We start from the raw sequence: 21,442 nt of genomic DNA, 5'->3' as shown, positions 1-21,442 counted from the left end.
TGTGTGTGTGTGTGTGTGTGTGTGTGTGTGTGTGTGTGTGTGTGTGTATAGTGTGTTTAGTATATGCCTGCTTGTATGCTTGTATGGATGTGTACCACTTGTTTGCCTGGTGCCTGTGGACATCAGAATAGGGTGTTTATCTGGTTTCTTAGTTGTAAACTACCATATGGGTTCTGAGAACTGAACCTGAGTCCTCTGCAAGAACAACAAAAAGTAAGTGCTTTTTAGCTGTGGAGTCATCTCTCCAAGATGTGTGTATCTGTGTGTGGATATGTGCATGGGTACCTTGGAGTTAGAAGTTCAGATCCTCTGGAACTGGAGTTAAAGGCAGTTATGAGCCATCTATATAGCCTGCTGTTTCTTATTTATTTATTTATTTTTGTATGCTGCTTTATTGTATGCTACAGCCAGTGTATATAAAATAGTTAAACCTTGTGAAACAGAAATCCATGAATATTCAGAGAGGTAGATGTTAAGGACTGACATGTAGAAGATTTTGTATTATGGCACATGTTATAGAGAAGCTTTTGTACAGACTTCAAACAGTTCTCTTGAATATTCACTGGTTCATGAAAAGTAGTTTGAGAAACCTCAAGATATATGACTACAAAAAGGAGCAGACTTTCTGGGGTCTGAAGGGATTTGTACTTGAAGACATTCCAGTCAGCAGAGGGTCATGTTGAGCATTCTGCAGACAGAACTGTTTCAAGTCTACAGCCGCCTGGGAAACCTTCATGCGGTTGAGCCCGGCCTCCAGCCGGAGCTGCTGAACCATCTTCTTCATGGAGGCGACGCTAGAAGAACCCGACATGGCGCTCGGGACAGCTGGGCTGACTCCCTGTTTCTTATTCTTTATGTTCCTATAATTAGACTGTTCTGAGGGCTATGTGTATAAAATAAGTAATAAGTTGTATTTAACCAACATAATTCTTCCATTTTTATTTAATGTGTATGGGTGCACTATGTGTGTGCCTAGTACCCAAGGAGATGCCAGAAGAGGCAAGCAAATCCCTTGGAACTATAGTTACATGGTTGTGTACCTTAATGTGGGTGCTGGGAGTTAAACCTGGGTCCTCTGTTAGAACAGGCTCTTAACTGCTATTCCATCCCTCTAGGCCAGAAATTTATTTTTCTACTGTGATACATTTTTAATAAATGGTGTCAATTTACTTTATTCTCAGTTATATCTAAGAAGATTTATTTTGTGGTATTTTACAAAGATGACTTAATAGCTATTTTTCTTGTGTTTTCTCCTCCAGCATTTGACATTGTGCAGCAAAGAAATGGTTATGGAGAAGCCCAGTCCGCTGCTTGTGGGGCGGGAGTTTGTGAGACAATATTATACTTTGCTGAATAAAGCTCCTGAATATTTACACAGGTAAAATTTAGTATTTTCTGGGTATGGCCACATTTTATTGTCTGTTCTGTCTCTTTATATGTTGATAGTATCCTTGCAAACGGGAACAACATGTCATATCTTAGTACACATTTGGTTACACACACACACACACACATTTCATTATACTAATGTGGAGCTTGACTCTCAACAAGGTTCCAGTGATTAGAAATCAATGACTTAAACTCATTTTTTCAAGTTCTCATGTCATTGAGAAATACTGGTATACACCTGTGAAGGATCTGTGTTCTCATCTGAAAAGCAGTATTACTTGGGAGATGATGCTATTAGTAGCTTGTTCACCATTCACCATTCAGTAAAAAGCATTTGTTGGCTTTTTGGAGAGGCTTGAGTTTAATTCCAATACCCATGTTTCAGCTCAAAACCATCTATAACTCTAGTCTCATAGGATCTTGTGTTTCTGTCTGACCTCTGTGGGTATTAGGCATACATGGTGTACTACATTCATACAGGCAAAACATTCATACAAATCTAAAACCTGAATAAAGCTTTTAATACATTTCTCCTCAGATAGCCCTTTTTATATACCTTAGTTAATTATATTCTTAGAGTAAGTTCCTTGAAGAGTTGTCACATCTAAGGTCTGTTATTTCTTAGGTTTCAAGTGTGTGTGTTGTATGTAGGCATGCACATTCGTGCAGGTGTCTGAGGAAGCTGAAGGAATCAGGTCCCCATGGTGCTGGAATGACATGTCAAGTGAAGTGAACTGGTTATGTGGATTGTTTAACTTCTGTACACATTTAGATAATAGCACTACTTTAAGAAGTTGTTAGGATTAAAAAAAATCAGTATATGTCAGTGAAACTACTGCTTGGCACAGAGGAACTTCTGACTTGTTTGACTAATGCTGGAGAACATAAATTATGTACTTAAATAGGAGAAAAGTTGTTCGATGTTGAGATGATTGTAGACTTTTACTTTGTGTTTGAATTCCTTTTGATTATTTGAAATTTGTAAACTGTAAGCCTGTCGAGTTAGTAACCACTTGGAGGTCTCTGAAGAGAATAATTAATAAGAAACAGTTGGCACAGATTTGAGACTAGCTAGTTGAGCATCTGCTTTGTTTACATGGAGATGCTGAGGATTCTCTGGGCATTGACTAATTTAGTCCTTATAGCAACTCTGTGGACGTAGTCAGAGTCACATTTATGACCAACGACCCTTTATCTATTTGTTACCTGAACTCTACTGGCTCCTAAGCTTTCTTGACATATCAGTGGCAATATTTTTAATTGTCAATGGTTTTGCAGGTTTTATGGCAGGAATTCCTCCTATGTTCATGGTGGAGTGGATGCCAGTGGAAAGCCCCAGGAAGCAGTTTATGGTCAAAATGTAAGTCACAAATTATCTATTTTCAAAATGTCTTTGAATTAAGATGGCTTTAAAAATACAGCCTTTCAGTAGGTGTTTTTAGTGTGATCTTTTGCTATAAAGTGTTTTAGTACTCAACCCCCCCCCAAAAAAAAAAAAAGCTTTAGGACTGTATTATTTTGGGATGTTTTCAAAAGGAGAACATGGAATGTGTTATACATATAGTTGAGAAAGCATATTTTGCATGTTACAGGAATGTACGAAATAATTGATCTTGATGGGAAGAGAGGCCATTAGAAGATTTGGGGCTTCAGTTGGACTCCAGGCTTGGTCCTTAGCAAACAGCAAGAAACTGGATGTAGAAAAATAGCATCAGCAAACATAAAAAACTGAAATTAGGTATGAGGTCAAAAGGCAGTGGGTAACAGTTTAAGAATGGCAGTCTGATACTGTTGCAGGGCATTTGATCACACTGTGAACCCCAAGATTGTATTAGTTACTGAAAAAAAAAAAATCTCTAATTATGGCATGGCTCAGCCTTAGCATACACTTTTAATCCCTCTAGCTGAAATACAGATATGCCCTTAGTACACACCTTTAATCCCAAACAATGAAGGTAAAGTTAGTTTGTAGAAGGAAGCATCCAAGTTTGAAATGATGTCTAATTGAGTGGCAGACAAAGTGACAAAATTAGAGAAAGATTTGACAGAATAGGGTGTGCCCAACTCTGATGAGAGAAGAGAGGAAAAGTAAGCTACTTAAGGGGCAGTGCAGAGAGAGAGGAAGCAGTTTTACCAGAACAGTTTTACAGAGACAGGTTGAAAAGAGAACAAACTAGACACATATGAAGATAGAATGAGCTAGAGAGTGAGGAGGAACCAGAAGATTAGAACAGATAGCCAGAGTTAGAATGAAGCCAAGTAGAGCAATTCAGGAGAGGCTGAGAGAGAAGTCAGTTTGAATCAGTCAGCTTGGAGAGGAGTTTGAGCCAGAACAGTTGAGTTGATTCAGTCAGCCAGAGTTCAGAAAGAATTAGGAAGGGATGAGATTATTCAGCAGCAAGTCTGAAACATTCTAGGCCTAGATTGGATTGTACAGAGGCTGGAAGCTTCTAGGACGAGGCCTAGGTTAGCAGACAGGTAGATATCAAGTGGCTCAAGTCTGCAACCCCGAGAGTAAGTCAAACTTTATTAACCCTAGTTAGCCAGAGAAATGAAGAGAGAGCTGCATAGTGCCAAGTCTACAACACAGTATCAAGATGCATAGGATTTCTTGTATAGAAATGATGGTAGTTTACAGGTAGTCTGTTATAATACATAGTTTCTGGACTGAATTCAAATTAATGCAAAAAGCAAATGGCGAACCTTTTTGGGTTCTAAGGAAATTTATTTTCTTCACCTTTTTCTTCTGTAAAGGATATACACCACAAAGTGTTATCGCTGAACTTCAGTGAATGTCATACCAAAATTCGTCATGTGGATGCTCATGCAACCTTGAGTGATGGTGTAGTGGTACAGGTTATGGGCTTGCTGTCTAACAGTGGACAGCCTGAGAGGAAGTTTATGCAAACCTTTGTTCTGGCTCCAGAAGTAAGTCTTCACTTCATTTACTTTGTATTTATATGATTTGTTAATAGTTTAGTTTCTTCCTACAGGCTTGGATTTGCTTGTTGCTTTTTTTTTTTTAATTAACTAACTGATATTTGAATTTTACTTACTTTTATGGGTATTTTGCCTTTGTCTGTGCACTGCTTGCACACCTGGTGTCTTTGGATGTCCTGGAACTGATGTTATAGACAGTTGTTCCATGGGTTACTCAGAATCAAACCCTGGTCCTAGCATCCTTAACTGCTGAACTATCTCTCCAGCCCCTTTAATTTTGTTTCTTGTTTATGTGTTTGAGTGTTTTATTTGCTTGTATGGATATGTGTCTGATGCCCTTAGAATTGGGAAGGGGATCAGAACTTCTGGAGCTGGAGTTACAGTTGTAAGCTGCCATGCTGGGAATTAAACTCTGGGTCTTCAAAAGCGGTCCAAGTTTTTAACCACTAAGCCATTTCTCCTTCCTGCTTACAGCTATTTTTAAGAGATTTTATTAGGTGTGTTGATACAGCTTATTTGGACATTGTACATATGGGTGTGCTTTAAAGTTAGAATATGAAATAAATGTGCAAGAGGATGATACAGAAAAGAAGATTGGTGTGATGTAGTTCAGTGGTAGAACACTTGGCTTTCTGTTGAAGGCTCTGAGTTTGATTCCCAGGACCATAAGATAGAGGAAAACACCCACATGGTCTTTAAAATATTAAACTGTATTTTCAATAGGTTTTGAAAAACTGGAAAAACTTTATTATGAACTCAAATTTTTAGAGGAGCTTTTTAATTGTAATAATTTAATTTTTAATCACTAGTGTCTACTCATTCATGATGCTGGGCTTTATTTTGACATTTTCATGTATGCATTGTGGGTTTGTTTTTTTTTTAAACACAGTCTCCCTGTAGCTCAATCTGTGGCCCTCCTCTGTCTCCGAAGAGATGCATTGGCCATCACATTTTATAATAATCATTTGGTGATATGTTTGTTTTCTCTTTATTAACATCATAACATGCTCAGCTTTGGATAATTATATTTAGTCTAGATTATTTCTGTGGTACTAAAATATAAATTGCATGTAAGATTGTGTGTAACATTTAATTTGTTCTTTTTTTGTTTGTTTTTTTCGAGACAGTTTCTCTGTGTAGCCTTGACTGTCCTGGAACTCACTCTGTAGACCAGGCTGGCCTCGAACTCAGAAATCCACCTGCCTCTGCCTCCCAAGTGCTGGGATTAAAGGTGTGTGCCACCACTGCCCAGCTGATTTGTTCTTTTAATACAATACCATGGATGTTTACAGTTGTTGAGGATATCCTGGGTACTTCTATTTATGGGTATTCATGGAATACTTATATGTTTTTTTCTATAGGGATCTGTTCCAAATAAATTTTATGTTCACAATGATATGTTTCGTTATGAAGATGAAGTATTTGGTGATTCTGAACCAGAACTTGATGAAGGTGAGCTTAATCTGAAGGAAAAAACTTCTTTCAGTAGTCTTACTTTGTAATTTCTATGAGTATGAAACATTTGGAAGCCGGGTGGTGGTGGTGCACGCCTTTAATCCCAGCACTTGGTAGGCAGAGGCAGGCGGATTTCTGAGTTTGAGGCCAGCCTTGTCTACAGAGTGAGTTCCAGAACAGCCAGGACTACACAGAACAAACAAACAAACAAACAAACAAACAAAAGAAAAAGAAAAGAAACATTTGGAAATTTGCTGTTTATTTAAACTGAAACTCTTTCCCCCCTTTAGTTTTTGTTAGGGGAAGTATAACTATGTGTGTACATGAAATTATGTAAAAGTCAAACCTAGGAAGTCTCTATAGGTGACTTGTCTGTATAGACTATACTAGAGTTTGGTACATACTCTGGTGTTGTCTTGGGGACACAAACACCTATCAAAATGAAATGAGTGGCATAGAACTCACTTTCTCTTCCTATCCGTTACCTATCCGTGTTGTTGCTGTACTGTATTCATCATGCACTGATAATAATAATACCTGTTTTTTTTTTTCATTATCACTCTTGAATAGATATGACAACAGAACAAAAATAATGGTTTTTAGCTTCCTGGTTTTTCCTTTCTTTACTAATACATATTGATAAAATAGAGCATGATCAACTTTCTTCCTGCTTGTTCTCTTTAGTTTGTGGGTAACAGGGACTATTTCAGTAAGTGACTGCCTTTATAAGTTTGCTGACATTTTAAACTAGCAAACTCTTAAACATACCACAGTATGTATGTTAGAGCCTATGTAAGCATCTTCTTTAAAGATGTGTTGTGTCATGTGTTGTCAGAGTCAGAAGATGAAGTGGAAGAGGAACAAGAAGACAGGCAGCCATCTCCTGAACCTGTGCAAGAGAATGCTAACAGCGCTTACTATGATGCACACCCCGTGACGTAAGACTAGCTAGCAGTTGCAAGGTTGCGTTTGTGTTGACCTGTAGTGAACTAACTGTAAGGTAGTTCTTTCTAGGGTTATTGTTGGAAGTTAGTTTAGTTTTTTCCTTTGGTGCTAAATATTTCATGGATGTTAAATTATGCATGTTGCTACTAAACCACACCCTCAGCCCCTGAGAATACATTTTTGTTCAAACTGAATTTTTAAGCCAGTATTTGGTTACTTAACGACATGTATCAAGATACTGAAAATTAATAGTAAATTCAAATTTTTCACATGGTTTGTATTGAAGCAATGGTTGACTGCCGATAATGCAGGCTGTTTAGGGCAGTACACTGAACTTATTTCTGTAAAGTTTTATTTTAACATGGCAGAGAAGTGTCTTCACCCATAAAGGTACTCAACAGGCCTAAGTTTTTTTCCTGACATAAAGCAGAAGATGACTGTCCGCCTGAAGGCCTGATCTCATGCACTGTCCCCACACATTGATTATAAACAAACACAGAGCTTACACTTAACACTGGAGTAAACCTTGTCACCATTTAGATTTTACATGATGGGGTTCGGCTGTACTGATGGCACAACAGTTAAGGCCCCAGCTGATCCCCAACACCCACATAGCAGGCAGGAACCCTAAACACGGGAATCTGATACCCTCTTATGGCCTCTGAGGACAGTGTATATGCATGTTGCACAGACATACATGAAAGCAAAACACTCTTATGTGCAAAATAATAGAATCCATTTTTAAAAATTGATGGGACCTGATGTGAAGGTGCACTCTAATCCTGGCACTCCAAAGAGTCAAAAGGTAGAGCTCATTAAGTTTATTTAGGTCCCATTCAACACTGGTCTACATAGGGGAATTCTAGGCCAGCCAATTGTACATAGTAAAATCCTGTCTCAAACAACAAAAACAAAACAAAAAGATGGGTATAGTGACTGGAAATGAGTCTCTGGTAGAACAATTTCACTGGTCTGTGCATGGCAGAAAGGCAGGAAGGACAGAATTCCGCTTCATCCATACCTAACATCATACCTGTATGACCAGAGAATACTTTCTTACAAATGCGGAACCGGTTACTAGCAGGAACATACATAACTAGTTACAACTGTTAGTTTGGAGAGAACCAGTTTTATTTCATTTGATTACCTAGTGACCTAGATGTTTCATTCTAGCAATGGCATAGAGGAGCCTTTAGAAGAACCCTCTCATGAACCTGAACCTGAGCCAGAATCTGAAACAAAGACTGAAGAGCTGAAACCCCAAGTGGAGGAGAAACACTTGGAAGAGCTAGAAGAGAAGTCGGCCACTCCTCCTCCTGCTGAGCCTGCTTCTCTGCCTCAAGAACCACCAAAGGTGAGATCAAAGGAACTTTTCAGATCTGAGACCTCACATTTTCATACTTGGTGCCATTAATAAAGCATGGTTTTGGTTCTGTTATTTGAAATAGTAAGCTATACTTATGAAAGAAGCTGGAGTTTTTGTTGTTTTGGGGAGATTTCATGGTTTCTCTTTATCCCCAAAATATTCCTAAGAGTGAAATTTATAACCTAAGATTCCTCTTGTCTGTATGCAGTGTTGAATGACTTACATGAGATTATTCAAGTCCATGTGTGAGGTTTTCAGTTGCTCATCTCTTCTGATGCTTCAGGAGTCATGCCATGTCCCAACTGAAGTTGATCTGTGAGAGACACCTGTTTGTGATATAAATGGGATCAGTTTCCTTACTCTACTAATTCTCTTGTACAGATGTGTGACACCCATAGTATAACATGTAACCTCTATCTCTGTCATGTAGACGGTTAATAGATTGGGCAGTGAGAGGAGAGTAGTGTAGGAGTCCTTGTTCACTTTGTAATGTCTGTTGAGTCTCCAACAGTACTCTGCTCTTCCTATGCTTCTCCTCCCCTAACACCATCACTCACACATCCTGTCTCCCCCAAGGGGAGAGAAGTCAGTTCTCTGGTTCAGATTTTATAGCATGTTTAGTTGATAGTGGTTTGCCACTTGCTTATGTAGGAACTTGGTGTGGTTTTAGCAGTTGAGACAAAACAGTCGTATCTTGCATAATGAGATTTTGAAAGCTGGCACACAGACTGGCATGTGTGTGTGTGCCTTTCTACTAGGAAGTCCTTCAATATAAAGGGATAGATTAGAAATGAAAACAGATTAAATATTTGGAAGTTTCCCTATAGGAATGTTGGTGGTTTTCCATGATTAGTAGTCTAGGTTTGTTGCATTTCCTGCAGGCTTTCTCCTGGGCTTCAGTGACCAGTAAAAACCTGCCTCCTAGTGGTACTGTTTCTTCCTCTGGAATTCCACCCCATGTTAAAGCACCAGTCTCACAGGTAACCAATCTGTGAACACATTGGATTGTATCCTTGTTACATTTGCCAATTGCTTACTTTTTATACATTTTTAAGCGAGTCAACCAGAACTATGCATTAGACATTCAAAAATGTATTAAATGTCAGTGCACCCACTTTAAATGCCAAATCTCTATTAATCTACAGAGGTGGTATTTGGGATTTGGGTGTGTGCAGTACAGATTAAGTTGGTTTTACTAATATAATGTTGTCATTTTAAAGGCTTCTTTAAAAAATACTCCTTGAAAATTTTACAACTTAGCAAGAGTATTTTAGGCAAGAAATTTGGAAAGGCACAAAATAGAATGACTTTTTTTTTTAAAAAAAAAAATCACTGTTCTAAAGAAATAGAAACCTTGATATGTGTGTGTATATATAATATATATGTTATACTATATATTATATATATTTACATTGCCTAAATTCAGTCTGTGAGTGTTTGACACAATTTGAAGCCTGTACCAACTTATGACTGTAGTGTTCACCTTAACAGATCTTTTCAGTATTCTGCTTTTTGTCTGTTTGTCATCTTATCCATTTCAGAGCTTTCCAAAACTGTTAAAATATGACACTATTTATGATGCTTGGTAGATAGCGTAGATTAAATTTGAATTAAGTTTATTGGCATATATAAGTACCCAGTTTACCCCCCTTTTGAGTAGAGCTTCATTTTCCACAAAATTTACACTTAAATGGTTATTGTATACATTTTTTAGATGCTCTTACATTAAGACATTGAGGTTTTAAAAGTAACTAGTAATAATCTTGTCCTCGATGTTTCTACACATGTACATGGTACCATAATACCTGTGTGTTGTTGTTGGTGGTGATGTTTTTTTCTGGTTAAATATTTAAATGTGGTTGTATTTGATCACAGTCGAAGTTCAACCCTACTGATTAATGCTTTTTAAGCCAATCTGGAGAAGGGACGAGTGACTTGGGACTTTGAAATCTTTATTTCTGTCAGATTCACATGTGGAGCCTTTTGAGTTGTTATTTTAGAGATTTGGTGACTCTTTAAAATTTTAACTTAGAGTTTTGTGTTTACCTGTGTGCATTCATTTGCGCCTCATGCTGTAGTGTCCTCAGTCCAGAAGAGTGTGTTGGTTCCCATGGGACCGGAGATGCAGATGGTTGTGAGCTGTAGGTGCTGAAGATGGAACCCCTTGTGCTGGTGCTCTTCACTCACTAAGTCATGGCTATAGCTCAATGCCTACTTTAAGAAGTTCAGTAATACATTTCTTTTATTTGCCTAGCCATTATTGTCAGTGTGTTATTTTCACATTTCTGTTTTAGGGAATAGGGCTGGGAACAGGGTCTCATTGTATATAGCCTTGGCAAGCCTTGGCAAGATCAAGAGATCGATCTGTCCCTGCCTTCCTTAGTACTGAGATAGAAAGTATACACAGATATTTCTTCTTACTGATTCCTTAAAACCACCCTGCATGAGAGGTATTAACATTCCCATTTTAGAGATAGGGAAATTCTAGCATAACTCACCCATGTTTAGACAGCTGAAATAAAGCCTGGCTTTTGAATTTATGTAGGTGCACTTCACACTACATGTGGTTCTAAATGCATACGTTTTCTTTAGTGTCTTGTGGAAGAGCTCTGTATTCATAACAGAATTTAAGGTATTTAGTATTTAAGGTATGTCTTTTTTTTTTTAAGGTATGTCTTACTAGATTCTAAATTAAAAACTCTTAGGTATCTTACATTTGAGTCATTTTTTGAAGTTACTTTATTTCCCACTCCATTAAAAAATGTTTTAAAATTGAACTAAGGGGCTGGAGAGATTGCTCAGCAGTTCAGAGCACATATCGAAGACCTGAGTTAAAATTCTCAGCACCCATGTCAAGTGACTTAGGATTGCCTGAAACTCCACTTCCAGGGGACCTGATGCCTCTGGCCTCTGTAGGCCTCTGCTCTCATGTGCACATGCCCACACTTAGGTACACACACTCAATTAAAAATAATAAAATGAGCCGGGCGGTGGTGGCGCACGCCTTTAATCCCAGCACTTGGGAGGCAGAGGCAGGCGGATTTCTGAGTTCGAGGCCAGCCTGGTCTACAGAGTGAGTTCCAGGACAGCCGAACTACACAGAGAAACCCTGTTTCGAAAAACCAAAAAAAAAAAAAAAATAATAATAATAAAATGTAAGCTTTAAGACTATCTTTGTGTCTTTGTGCTATGTGTAGAATAAATTTGTGATATTTTCACTTGGTTTAGTAATCTTCAACTTACTTTGTTACTTTTGAACAGCATTTTTTTATTTTAAATAGATTATTTGATAAAAGAAAGTTCAGTCTACCTTAGGATATTGATAGGCATTGAGATACAAGTAGGTAAGTGAAGTCTTTGCTGAACTGAGCAGCTCTCTTGATAGCTTACACTCAATTGAAGGACTTGTGTATGGTTGTAGTGATTCCTTTTTTACTTGCTTTCACCAGTTTAGTTTTATATTTTGACATTCATTCATAAGATTTGCTGTAAAATCATGCTTTTGGTACCTGAAGTTAAATTGAAGGCCTTAATAGTAGGCTGTTAGCCACTTGATCTGTTAGGAATGCCTAGTTTTGGTTGGTGGGTGAGAAGAGGGAGAAGGCATAGCTGGCTCAGCTGACATTTGTTTATAAAAGGAATGATTCTTTGTTTTTTGTTCTTATGCACTGGCAGTCTTGTCTACTTCCAAAGTCAAAGTTACCAAATCAATATACAAATTATTTATAAGATAAATTGTTTTGAGAATTTATTTTTTTGTAATGAGTTTTGAAATGTGTCAAGGCCAGAGCCTAAAGTTCTTTGATAATGTTTAGATTGAGTGTTCTTTTTTTCCCCTGAAAATTCTTAATGTAAGGTATATCCGATTATTTTTTCAAAATATTAAAATGAGTATGGGTGGTTTTACCTGTACATATATCTGTACAGCATGTATATGTAGGGGCTGGAATAGAGCCTCAGATACCCTGGAACTGGAATTATAGAGGGCTTTAAGGAACCATGTAAATGCTGGGAACTGTCTCTGCAAAGCAGCAAGTGCTCTTACCTGCCTGCCTATCTCTTACTGCCTCTTTTGAGGTGAGGTCTTACTATGTACGTATGGTTGGTCTAGAACTCTGCTTATGTAGACTAGAATGGCCTGTAATTCACAAGATTGCAGCTGCCTCTCTAGTCTCCTGGATGATGGGAACAAAGGCTGGACCACCATTTGTTACACACAGTTGCCATTTTTTAATTAATTTCCAATAAGACACTAAAATTTGAGTAAAGTACATCAATTTTTTAATTCTGATTAATACAAACTGCACCAAGTTCTGCTTTTGAGACTTCCTTTAGTGAAAGTAAGCATATAGTTATAAATAAAGTTATAAATATATACCACATTTTAGATTGTTAGTATACTCTTTTTTTTTTAAGATTTTATTCATTATTTTATTTATGAGTACACTGTCGCTGTCTTTGGACACACCAGAAGAGGGTATCCAATCTCATTATGGATGGTTGTGAGCCACCATGTGGTTGCTGGGATTTGAACTCAGGACCTCTGGAAGAGCAGTCAGTGCTCTTAACCGCTGAGCCATCTCTCCAGCCCCGTTAGTATACTCTTAAACTGTATACACACAGACAGCAGTTACTATTGTCAGGTATATGATACTCTGAACCAGTAACGGCTGAACATTTGTTCAAGCACCAAGTGGTTCTTTCAGTAGTGCATGTCTGTAGTCCCAACAGTGGCAAGAAGAAGTAACAGGAGTAGCAGCATTACAAGTTTAAGATCCCCTTGGGCTGAGGCTGAAGAGATGGTTCAGTGGTTAAGAGAACTGGCTGCTCATCCAGAGGACCCAGCACTCACATGAGAGTGCACAACTGTCTGTAACTCCAGTTCCAGTGCATCGGATACCCTCATACAGACACACATAAGACATACATGCAAAAGCAAACTACCAATGCACGTAAAAATAAATCTTAAAAAAAAACAACCCAGTTCTCTCAAGGATTGCCACCTCCCATAAACACAAAGCAAGATAGCTAGATAGATAGGCTTTATAACAAAAACTAAATCTTTTCACTATGTAGACCAGGCTGGCCTTTGAACTCACAGAAATCCACTTGCCTCTGCCTCTTAAGTGCTGAGATCAAAGGTATGCACCCCCACACCCAGCACAATTAACATTGTAAATAGACAGATTTCCAGGACATATGAAAAGATTTCACCTTGGGAAAATAAGTCTACATTGGTAGAAACAAAACAGGTTGTAAGAAGTAGGTAAATCTTTTAAATAACTTAATATATCTTAGAGTTACAGTAGCTGCAACTTTTTTATATTTAGATTTATCCTTGCAAATTATAACATCCCAGTTATATAATTAATGAAAGTTAAGAGTATTGCATAGACCAAGGTCCTAAAAGAGTAAAGTACTAGCTTTTAGTTTGGGATGTCCATAGTCTGTTGAATGCTTGCAATGTCTTTTGATGATTCATTTAGTTTTGTCTTTTCCTTGGGCTGTAAGTCCTTGAGCAAGTAGAAAGCCCATGGAGGCTGAGAATACTGAAAATGCTGTTGTATGAGGGGAAAATGACAGAGAGCTGTGGACAGACGGCACTGTTGTTTACAAAATCCTTGAGTGTAGAGTGTATTTGAGTCAGCAGTTTACAGACTGGTCCTGTCATTCCCACCCAGTTAAGGAAGATGGTTGTTCAATTCTTTCTAAAGGGCTTCTTGGACTATTTGAGATTTTATATGGAAACTCTTGTTGCTTAATTTTTGAGATGTGGTCTTACTTACTGTTTCAAGCAGGCTTCAAACTTAAGATCCTCCTACCTCAGCCTTCTGAGCGCTGGGATTTCAGGCACTTGCCACCATGCAAAAAGGTTATTGTTTGAACTATTAAAATATGGTTTCAGGATGATGGGATGGGCTAGGAGATGTCACTGAGCACTGTTGATGTCTGAAAGCAGCAAACGAGGCATTTATTGAGGAATTGTGTGTCTTTATTCTTGTCTTTATAAGATAAGACAGCTTTTTAACTTTGTCTTCTGTATGTATATGGAGTTGCTCATCTTGCATTTTGTGGTTTTTGTAGCAATAACTTACCTGTTTCATTGTGAGTATAATTTTAATTTTAAAGAGTGTTATTGTGTAAAAAAGCAGCTTAGTGTGAATTATACAGTATTGTATAAGAAAATTAAGATTTACCCTACAGTCCTAGTTTGGTACAGAATATCTTTTAAAAAGTATTTTCACACATATAGGAAATTATATGAAAACATCATAAACTTAATATTATCCTTGCTAGTGACTTGCTAATAGTTGCTTTGATTGGTTTTTCTCCGGTAGAAATTACTTCTTTATAATATAAAAATTTTAATAATTTTTCCATTATATTTTAGCCAAGGGTTGATGCTAAACCAGAAGTTCAGTCTCAGCCACCACGTGTACGTGAACAGCGACCTCGAGAGCGACCTGGTTTCCCTCCTCGAGGACCAAGGCCAGGTAAGCTCAGTTTATCTATTGCCTTTATTGGACAGTTGGAAAAAGACTAAACTTTAAACAGCTATATTGGGTTTCATACATTGGTCCATGTGAAGATCAGATTACTTAGGTAGGGACATGCTGCTAAGACAGCCTGGGCTAACAAACAACTTTGAGGAGAGGGTTTGCTGACCTCTGGAGACACATGGTTTGATAAAATGGGCCCCTTTATCATTTGCTGATACCAGTTGCTGCTTTTAAGCTGAGCTGTTAGTATCCAGCTCACTGTCCACTCTTGTCTCTTCAGGAAAAACTCTCCACACTGACTCTTCCTGAGTTGTATTAAGTTTTCGTAACTGTATTGTTAGCTAAGGTGTAGCGAGGACCATTATTTCTGTAAGATTTAAAAGAGCTTTTCAGGGGTGGTGCAGCAGTTATGAGCACTGGTTGCTCTTCTAGAGGATTCAGGTTCAGGTTCCTCGCACCAGAGTTGTCTGTCACTCCAGTTCTGGGAATGTAATGCCCTCTTCTGCCCTACCAGCAGTAGGTATGTGTGTGGTGCAGAGGCATACATGCAAGACCTCCATACATGTATAAATAAGGCAGATAAATCTTTTTAAAAAAGAGAATGCTTTGGATGCAAGTGAGATATACTACTGTACCTCAAATTTAGAAGTGTAATTCTATAAATAAAAGTAATGAATTCTGAGGTTGCAGGGAGTAAGTAGCATGTCTTAGCTTTGGTGTTGACTGTCATGATCTAGGATGACATCCTTAAGTCTGAGCTGCTAATTCTTAAGCCATTAGGGTGTTAATGATGTTTCCTTGTGTGACGTCTGTCTTCTGCAACTGTTGCTATGTTATGAGAGGATTAAGTAGATTATATGTGACAGTACTTTGGGAGGTAAGAGGCCTAAAAAAGGAAATGCTGGTACAATTAACATTGATTTGGCTATGCCCTTCAAAGAAGAAATGTGTTCTATTTCAAAATACTCAGGAGATACTAATGAGGAATATTCCTTACTGACTGAAAGTCTACTTTGTTAGGATTTAGGACATGTACCACCATGTCTGGCACTAATACTGATTTTTGTTTCTAGTTCATTTCTTTGTACTGTTGGTATATGTTGTTGTAGGCTTTAGTGTTTCCTTTCTTCCTGTCTTTTAGGCAGAGGAGATATGGAACAGAACGACTCTGACAACCGGAGAATAATTCGTTATCCGGACAGTCATCAGCTTTTTGTTGGTAACTTGCCTCATGATATTGATGAAAATGAACTGAAAGAATTCTTTATGAGTAAGTGGTTTAGTTTGCATTTATGTTCTACTTTTAAGTTAAAGTTTAATGGTTACCCTACATTAATTAGATATACATAGCTGCTCGCCAGGGCTCAGTCCTCTTGTTGTGGTCCTGACCTGCCCTCCATGAGCAAGAGAAACTGGACTGGTTGGGGGTGTCCTGTCCAAGTGGACAACAGGACTCCACGGTTTTCAGTACAACAACTCTACCATCTGCTATAACTTGCAACATGAAGGTTTCCATTGTTCTTGAATGTAAATAAAACCCTAAAGGAAGAAACAGCCTTTTTGTCATTATAAAACCGAGCTTTTTAAGTTACTTATCTGTATATTGTATCTTACCTGCTTTCAGTCTCACTTTAATTGGTCAGAAGGAAAGAGATGATAATGACATCACAGTTCCAGTGACTGTTGAATGTTGCTTGATCAGGTTCAGGAGATGAGGAAGGAGAAATGGCTGGAAGAAACAATCTTACCTTTAAAACTCAAGGACTCCACTGGTAAAACGGGGTGGGGAAAATGTTTGTCTTTCCAAAACTTGACAGGCATTTTTTTTCTTATGTGGAGACAAGCATCTGCTAAGGTTGTTAGGTGTATGAGGTGGCAGCCCTCCGAAGAAATGCCCTGTAGGAACCATTCTGCATAGCAGCTTTGCCATGGTTTTTTTTTTTGTGTGTGTGTGTGTTTTTTTTTTATTTTGTTTTTTTTTTTTTTTGAGACAGGGTTTCTCTGTGTAGCCCTGGCTGTCCTGGAACTCACTCTGTAGACCAGGCCAGCCTCAAACTCTCGAACTCAGAAATCCACCTGCCTCTGCCTCCCAAGTGCTGGGATTAAAGGCGTGCGCGCCACCACCGCCCGGCCCCATGTTTATTTTCAAATGGATCAGAAACATGACAGTTGCTCATTCTGAACAATTAAAGTCACTAGGATGTTTTGTTAAAATATTTAACCCTTGGTTGTAATGTATATTTTCACAGGTTTTGGAAACGTTGTGGAACTTCGCATCAATACCAAGGGTGTTGGGGGAAAACTTCCAAATTTTGGTTTTGTGGTTTTTGATGACTCTGAACCAGTTCAGAGAATCTTAATTGCAAAAGTAAGTGATTTAAGGGGCATAAAATTTTCCCTTTTTTTGTTGTATATAGGATGAATTGAAACATTTAAAACCATAGAATCCTTTTTATGATAAAGCTAAAAATAGTTAATTGTGAAATGGTATTTATGCAAAGAATAAGAAGATAGTATTACAGTCTGCTGTATGAATCATCTTTCATTTGCTCAACTGAAAAAGGCTGACGTTTATATTAAGACTTGTGTTAAAGTTTCTTATTTCCTAAAAGATTTTCTTATGTATGCAAATTAATATCTGTCTATTCTTGTGTAACCCACTCATGTCATTTTTCTGTTTTAAAGCCAATTATGTTTCGAGGAGAAGTACGTTTAAATGTGGAAGAGAAAAAAACAAGAGCGGCCAGAGAGCGAGAAACCAGAGGTGGTGGTGATGACCGCAGGGATATCAGGCGCAATGATCGGGGTCCTGGTGGTCCACGTGGAATTGTGGGTGGTGGAATGATGCGTGATCGAGATGGAAGAGGGCCACCTCCACGAGGTGGCATGACACAGAAACTTGGTTCGGGAAGAGGAACCGGGCAAATGGAAGGCCGCTTCACAGGACAGCGTCGTTGAAGTTCCACTGTTGGCAAAGTTTTGGCAGTGGTACCTAACTCATCGTGTTTGCATTCTTGTTAAGTTTTTTTGGCTTTGGAATGTGACACAGCCTTTTTGATCATTTCTTTGATGTGAAAAGCATCTTTTGGTTATCAGTTAAATTGAGGTGGACATTATTTCCCCAATTTCACAACAGGATTCATATTGTTAATTTATAAAGCTAGACTTGGAGAATTAAGGACTGAGAAATGACCATATCTTAAACTGTCTACAACAAAATGAACTTTAAAAAAAGGACATGCCCACTGAGTTCAGGTCATTTGAGTTAAAAAAAAAATCCTCTGCTGCACATTTTGTTTAAGTGTTAACTGTTTCTGCTATTAATGTTGGAAACACAAATAGTGCAATTTGTGCAATTGGAGAATCTTGCCTTTTCTCTTGACTCCCCCCAAACACAGACAAACAGAAACTTGTTACATGTTCATCAGAATGCACTATCGGGTACTCTGAAGTCATTAACATTGAAATCTGCACCAGGAGGCAACAGGGAAAAAAAGTTTGATCTTCTTTTCCAGTAGAGAATAGTTTGTGAGATGATGAGGGCGTCTTGTCTGCTGGCTGTGACCAGCGAGTGCACACAAACCTTAACAAGACTGCAATGTTCCAGAAGGAAGTCATTTAGCTACCAACGAAATAAAAAAACAAGAACTTCAAAAGCTATGGTCTTAAATACTAGACCAGGTTTAGTAACTACGTTTTGTCAGTTTTCTACTTGCCCTCTTGAGTACAGGGATGGATGGCTGCTCAACACACTCCTCCCCTTTCCTTTCTTTAAGCTGTGTACAGTGAAAATTGTCTTTCCTATATTTTGTTCTCTGGTAATGTAATAAGCATGATGGTGCCTTCTATAACATCATTCCAGTCTTGCTGGTGATTCTGTACAGCGTGGTTTATGAATTGCTGTGTTGCAAAGCTACACAGTTGCAAAACCGTTGAAGAAAATCATTGATGTATAAAAATTGCAGTATCTTTAAAATCAGTAAAATGGATGCTTATTATTTATCTTGTTCTTCAGTTAAACATCTTCTGTGTTCTATGTGGGAGGGAGTCATGTGTGTTTGAGGGGAGAAGTCAGTTGAGTCTCTGACTTTTCTTTTAGCTCCAGTGTGAACTATAAAAACCTAACCACTTAGTTCTTGGAAAAGTCTAACAACTTGGTGGACATTTTGTCACATTTTAGAAGCAGTCAGATTCCCGAAACGGCATGTGAACCTGAGTGTGGATACTGCAATTTTCAGAGGGAAGAATGGCAGCTCGTAAGGGTGGGGGATGGGAACTGTCACTCATTTTGCACAATTCTTGAACTGATGTCAGCACCCAAATGGCTCCTGAATTTAAGTCTGGGAGGACATCTTTTTATTTTTACATGAATCTTTAAACAATTCTGTGAGCAAAGTTTCTAGCTGCTGGATTATTGTCTGTCTTTACAGCAGGTTCCAGTGAACCGCAAGAATGGCAAAGGTTATCTGGTTTTATGGTTGGAACAATCAGTATATATCAGATTTCTGGCGTTTCAAGCAAGAAGCGGAGTAAACAAGTGTGACCACTTAAAGCTGCTTGTTAACATGGAAGACTTCTCCATTCTACCTTAGTGAAAACAAATACACACTTGACATGAGAGCGAATTGGTTCTGAATTTTGTGACTGTTGGCTAGTTACTAAACTATTGGTTTTTTGTCAACTGGGCAATATGGATAAAATTTACTTTTTTCCCTAAGAATGAGGTCTTCCATGTTTGAGGAAATGTCTTGCACTATTGCATATATTTTGTGGACACAGATTTTTGTAGTTTCCATTTTGGAAGGCTAAAGTTTTTTGTTTGTTTGAAACAGTTTTACACTTTCTAATGTACAGTACTTGAAGTTCGTACTAGAGAATTACTTTGTAGTCTTGAAGCTTTTATCCAAACTACTTTGAAATAAGTGGCTTTCTTGTCAGTGGTTTGCCCCAGGTGTAATTTTCTTTTGTTATTATTCCTCCTCCCTATTGTGTATGTGTGTGTATATGTGTGTAAATATTTACACACAGCAACATCTGCACAAGCATATATATTTCAAATCCAAGATATTGCCCTGTAACCCATATATACTGTTCTGGCAACAAAAGACAGATGTTAAGTGTATCAGATAATTGGAGCTAAGAGCCATTCAGCTTCAGCCTTTACATACCACAACATTAAAACATGACATGGAGAAGTTTACATGGTGACTGTTCACCTGCAGTACTGTGGACTTTTAACATTTTGTCCCCTTTTCAGTGAAATACTAAAAAGTACTCATCTACCATTACTGTTATTTGCTGATTTTATTTTATTTTGATGGTAATATTCTATCCTTATGACACTATTGCAACCAAATTGGCTTTACCATCTTGGCTTTAGTAGGTCTAGAAGAAAGTGGATTACCATCTTTATTTTGTAATGTGTTAAGCATTATATGCTGGTAGAATCTAGTTTAATTGTTTCAGGTGGAAAGTATTCTTTTTGAGTTTCCATTTTGAATGTGTTTGGACTAAAACAATAAACTACTGATGTCTGCAGCATTTATCTATGTCCCTAATTTAATCTGATGTTATACTTGCCCAAATATTTTCTCCTAGTTACATTTCATTTGGCCTGAATGATACACAGCTCAAACCAACTGCTTTTTGTTTTTGGTATATAAAAAAGCAAAATAAGTTACACTTGAACATTTTGAGTGCTAGGTAGTCTAAGTACTGATTTTGATACTTAGTATAAAAGTAAAAGAATGTTACAGTGAGGGCTGGAGAGGTGCCTTAGTGGTTAAGAGCATTGGCTGCTCTTCCAGAGGTTCTGAGTTCAATTCCCAGCAACCATGTGGTGGCTCACAGCCATCTAGACTGGGATCTGATGCCCCCTTCTGGCATGCAGGTGTACATGCAGATAAAGTACTCATCAAAAGTCCTCAACAGGCTGAAGACAATGAGAAGGCTAAAAAGTACACTTTTAAATAGCTGTTGGGAGGGAAGATCCTGTTACCCTGACATTTGGAGGGTTAGAGGCAGGTGGATCTGGAGTTGTGGCTCCTACAGAGCCAGATGCCAGCCTGGGCTATATCAACTACTAAACGTGTGTGAAGTAAGTTATAATCTTAAAAACATCTATAGGCTGTCTTGAAAATAGGCAGAAACTTGGAGGAACAAGTTAGTTGGTCTGGAATTTTTTAATTTTGCAGCAGGATCTGGATGACTTAATCAGGCTGGTCTCGTCTCAAAGTTACTATGACGGAGTCCCTGTTGCCTTGACCTCCTAAATGCAGGGACTGCTGGCAGCATGCAGGTGTGTATGACTCACTGCCTTGCTTATACGAAGATATGTTTTGTGGTGTTGGACATTGACCCTAGGACCTTTTTCTTGCTAGGCAAGTACTTTTGTGCAATATGCTCAACTTGATTCAGGAAATTCTTTTAACTATTGATCAATAAAGAATTTTGAAAAGCAACTCCCCCCCCCCCCCAAGAAAAGAAACAACTGTGTTCATAATACTTGTGACAAGGTTCAAGTTTTCCTGGAAAATAGGTACTTAGGCAGGTAGGGTGGTGCACAACTGTCAATCCTTGTATTTGGGAGGTGGGGGCAGGTGCAACAGTAGCTCAAAGTCCACCTCACCTATGTATGTTTTGGGTGAAGTTTGGGTGAGACACCCTTTGACTCATCCACCTTTGAGACCCAGGACTCAGAAAACAGTGTTTCTAAAATAATGATGGTTCCTGGTTGCTTTTGACAAATGGGAAACAGGGCTAAAATCCCCAAATTTGTTTATTGTGTATATGTGTCTGTTATGTTTAATACCTTTCCAAGTTATAAGAAGTCTGTTTTTGGCATTAC

General features: G+C 38.2%; 1 protein-coding gene, 1 non-coding gene and 1 pseudogene across 7 annotated transcripts in view; 2 read left to right on the top strand and 1 right to left on the bottom strand.

Moving 5' to 3' along the window:
* The window catches only part of G3bp2 (G3BP stress granule assembly factor 2), a 75,312-nt gene extending 55,172 nt beyond the window's left edge, over positions 1-20,140 (top strand). For 3 of the 6 annotated variants that reach the window (XM_028752587.1, XM_028752586.1, XM_028752588.1), the window contains exons 2-12: positions 1,260-1,378; positions 2,668-2,749; positions 4,144-4,317; positions 5,691-5,781; positions 6,620-6,722; positions 7,903-8,083; positions 8,977-9,075; positions 14,487-14,589; positions 15,737-15,865; positions 16,845-16,963; positions 17,281-20,140. In XM_028752587.1, the coding sequence (XP_028608420.1) occupies positions 1,284-1,378; positions 2,668-2,749; positions 4,144-4,317; positions 5,691-5,781; positions 6,620-6,722; positions 7,903-8,083; positions 8,977-9,075; positions 14,487-14,589; positions 15,737-15,865; positions 16,845-16,963; positions 17,281-17,553 (1,449 nt within the window). In that variant the 5' untranslated portion in view covers positions 1,260-1,283 and the 3' untranslated portion in view covers positions 17,554-20,140. The remainder of the gene's footprint in view (positions 1-1,259; positions 1,379-2,667; positions 2,750-4,143; positions 4,318-5,690; positions 5,782-6,619; positions 6,723-7,902; positions 8,084-8,976; positions 9,076-14,486; positions 14,590-15,736; positions 15,866-16,844; positions 16,964-17,280) is intronic. The other 3 variants (XM_028752590.1, XM_028752589.1, XM_028752591.1) reach the window with 1 other exon arrangement.
* On the bottom strand, positions 514-811 carry LOC114608595 (annotated as a pseudogene).
* On the top strand, positions 15,946-16,070 carry LOC114608682. Its single transcript, XR_003709404.1, has one exon.
* Positions 20,141-21,442: the final 1,302 nt, after the last annotated feature.

The sequence above is a fragment of the Grammomys surdaster genome, unplaced genomic scaffold (genome assembly GCF_004785775.1).
Source record: "Grammomys surdaster isolate TR1022 unplaced genomic scaffold, NIH_TR_1.0 125928, whole genome shotgun sequence".
Taxonomy (NCBI): Eukaryota; Metazoa; Chordata; class Mammalia; order Rodentia; family Muridae; genus Grammomys; species Grammomys surdaster.
Note: the sequence above shows the minus strand (reverse complement) of the source record. Positions and strands in the feature narration are given on the sequence as shown.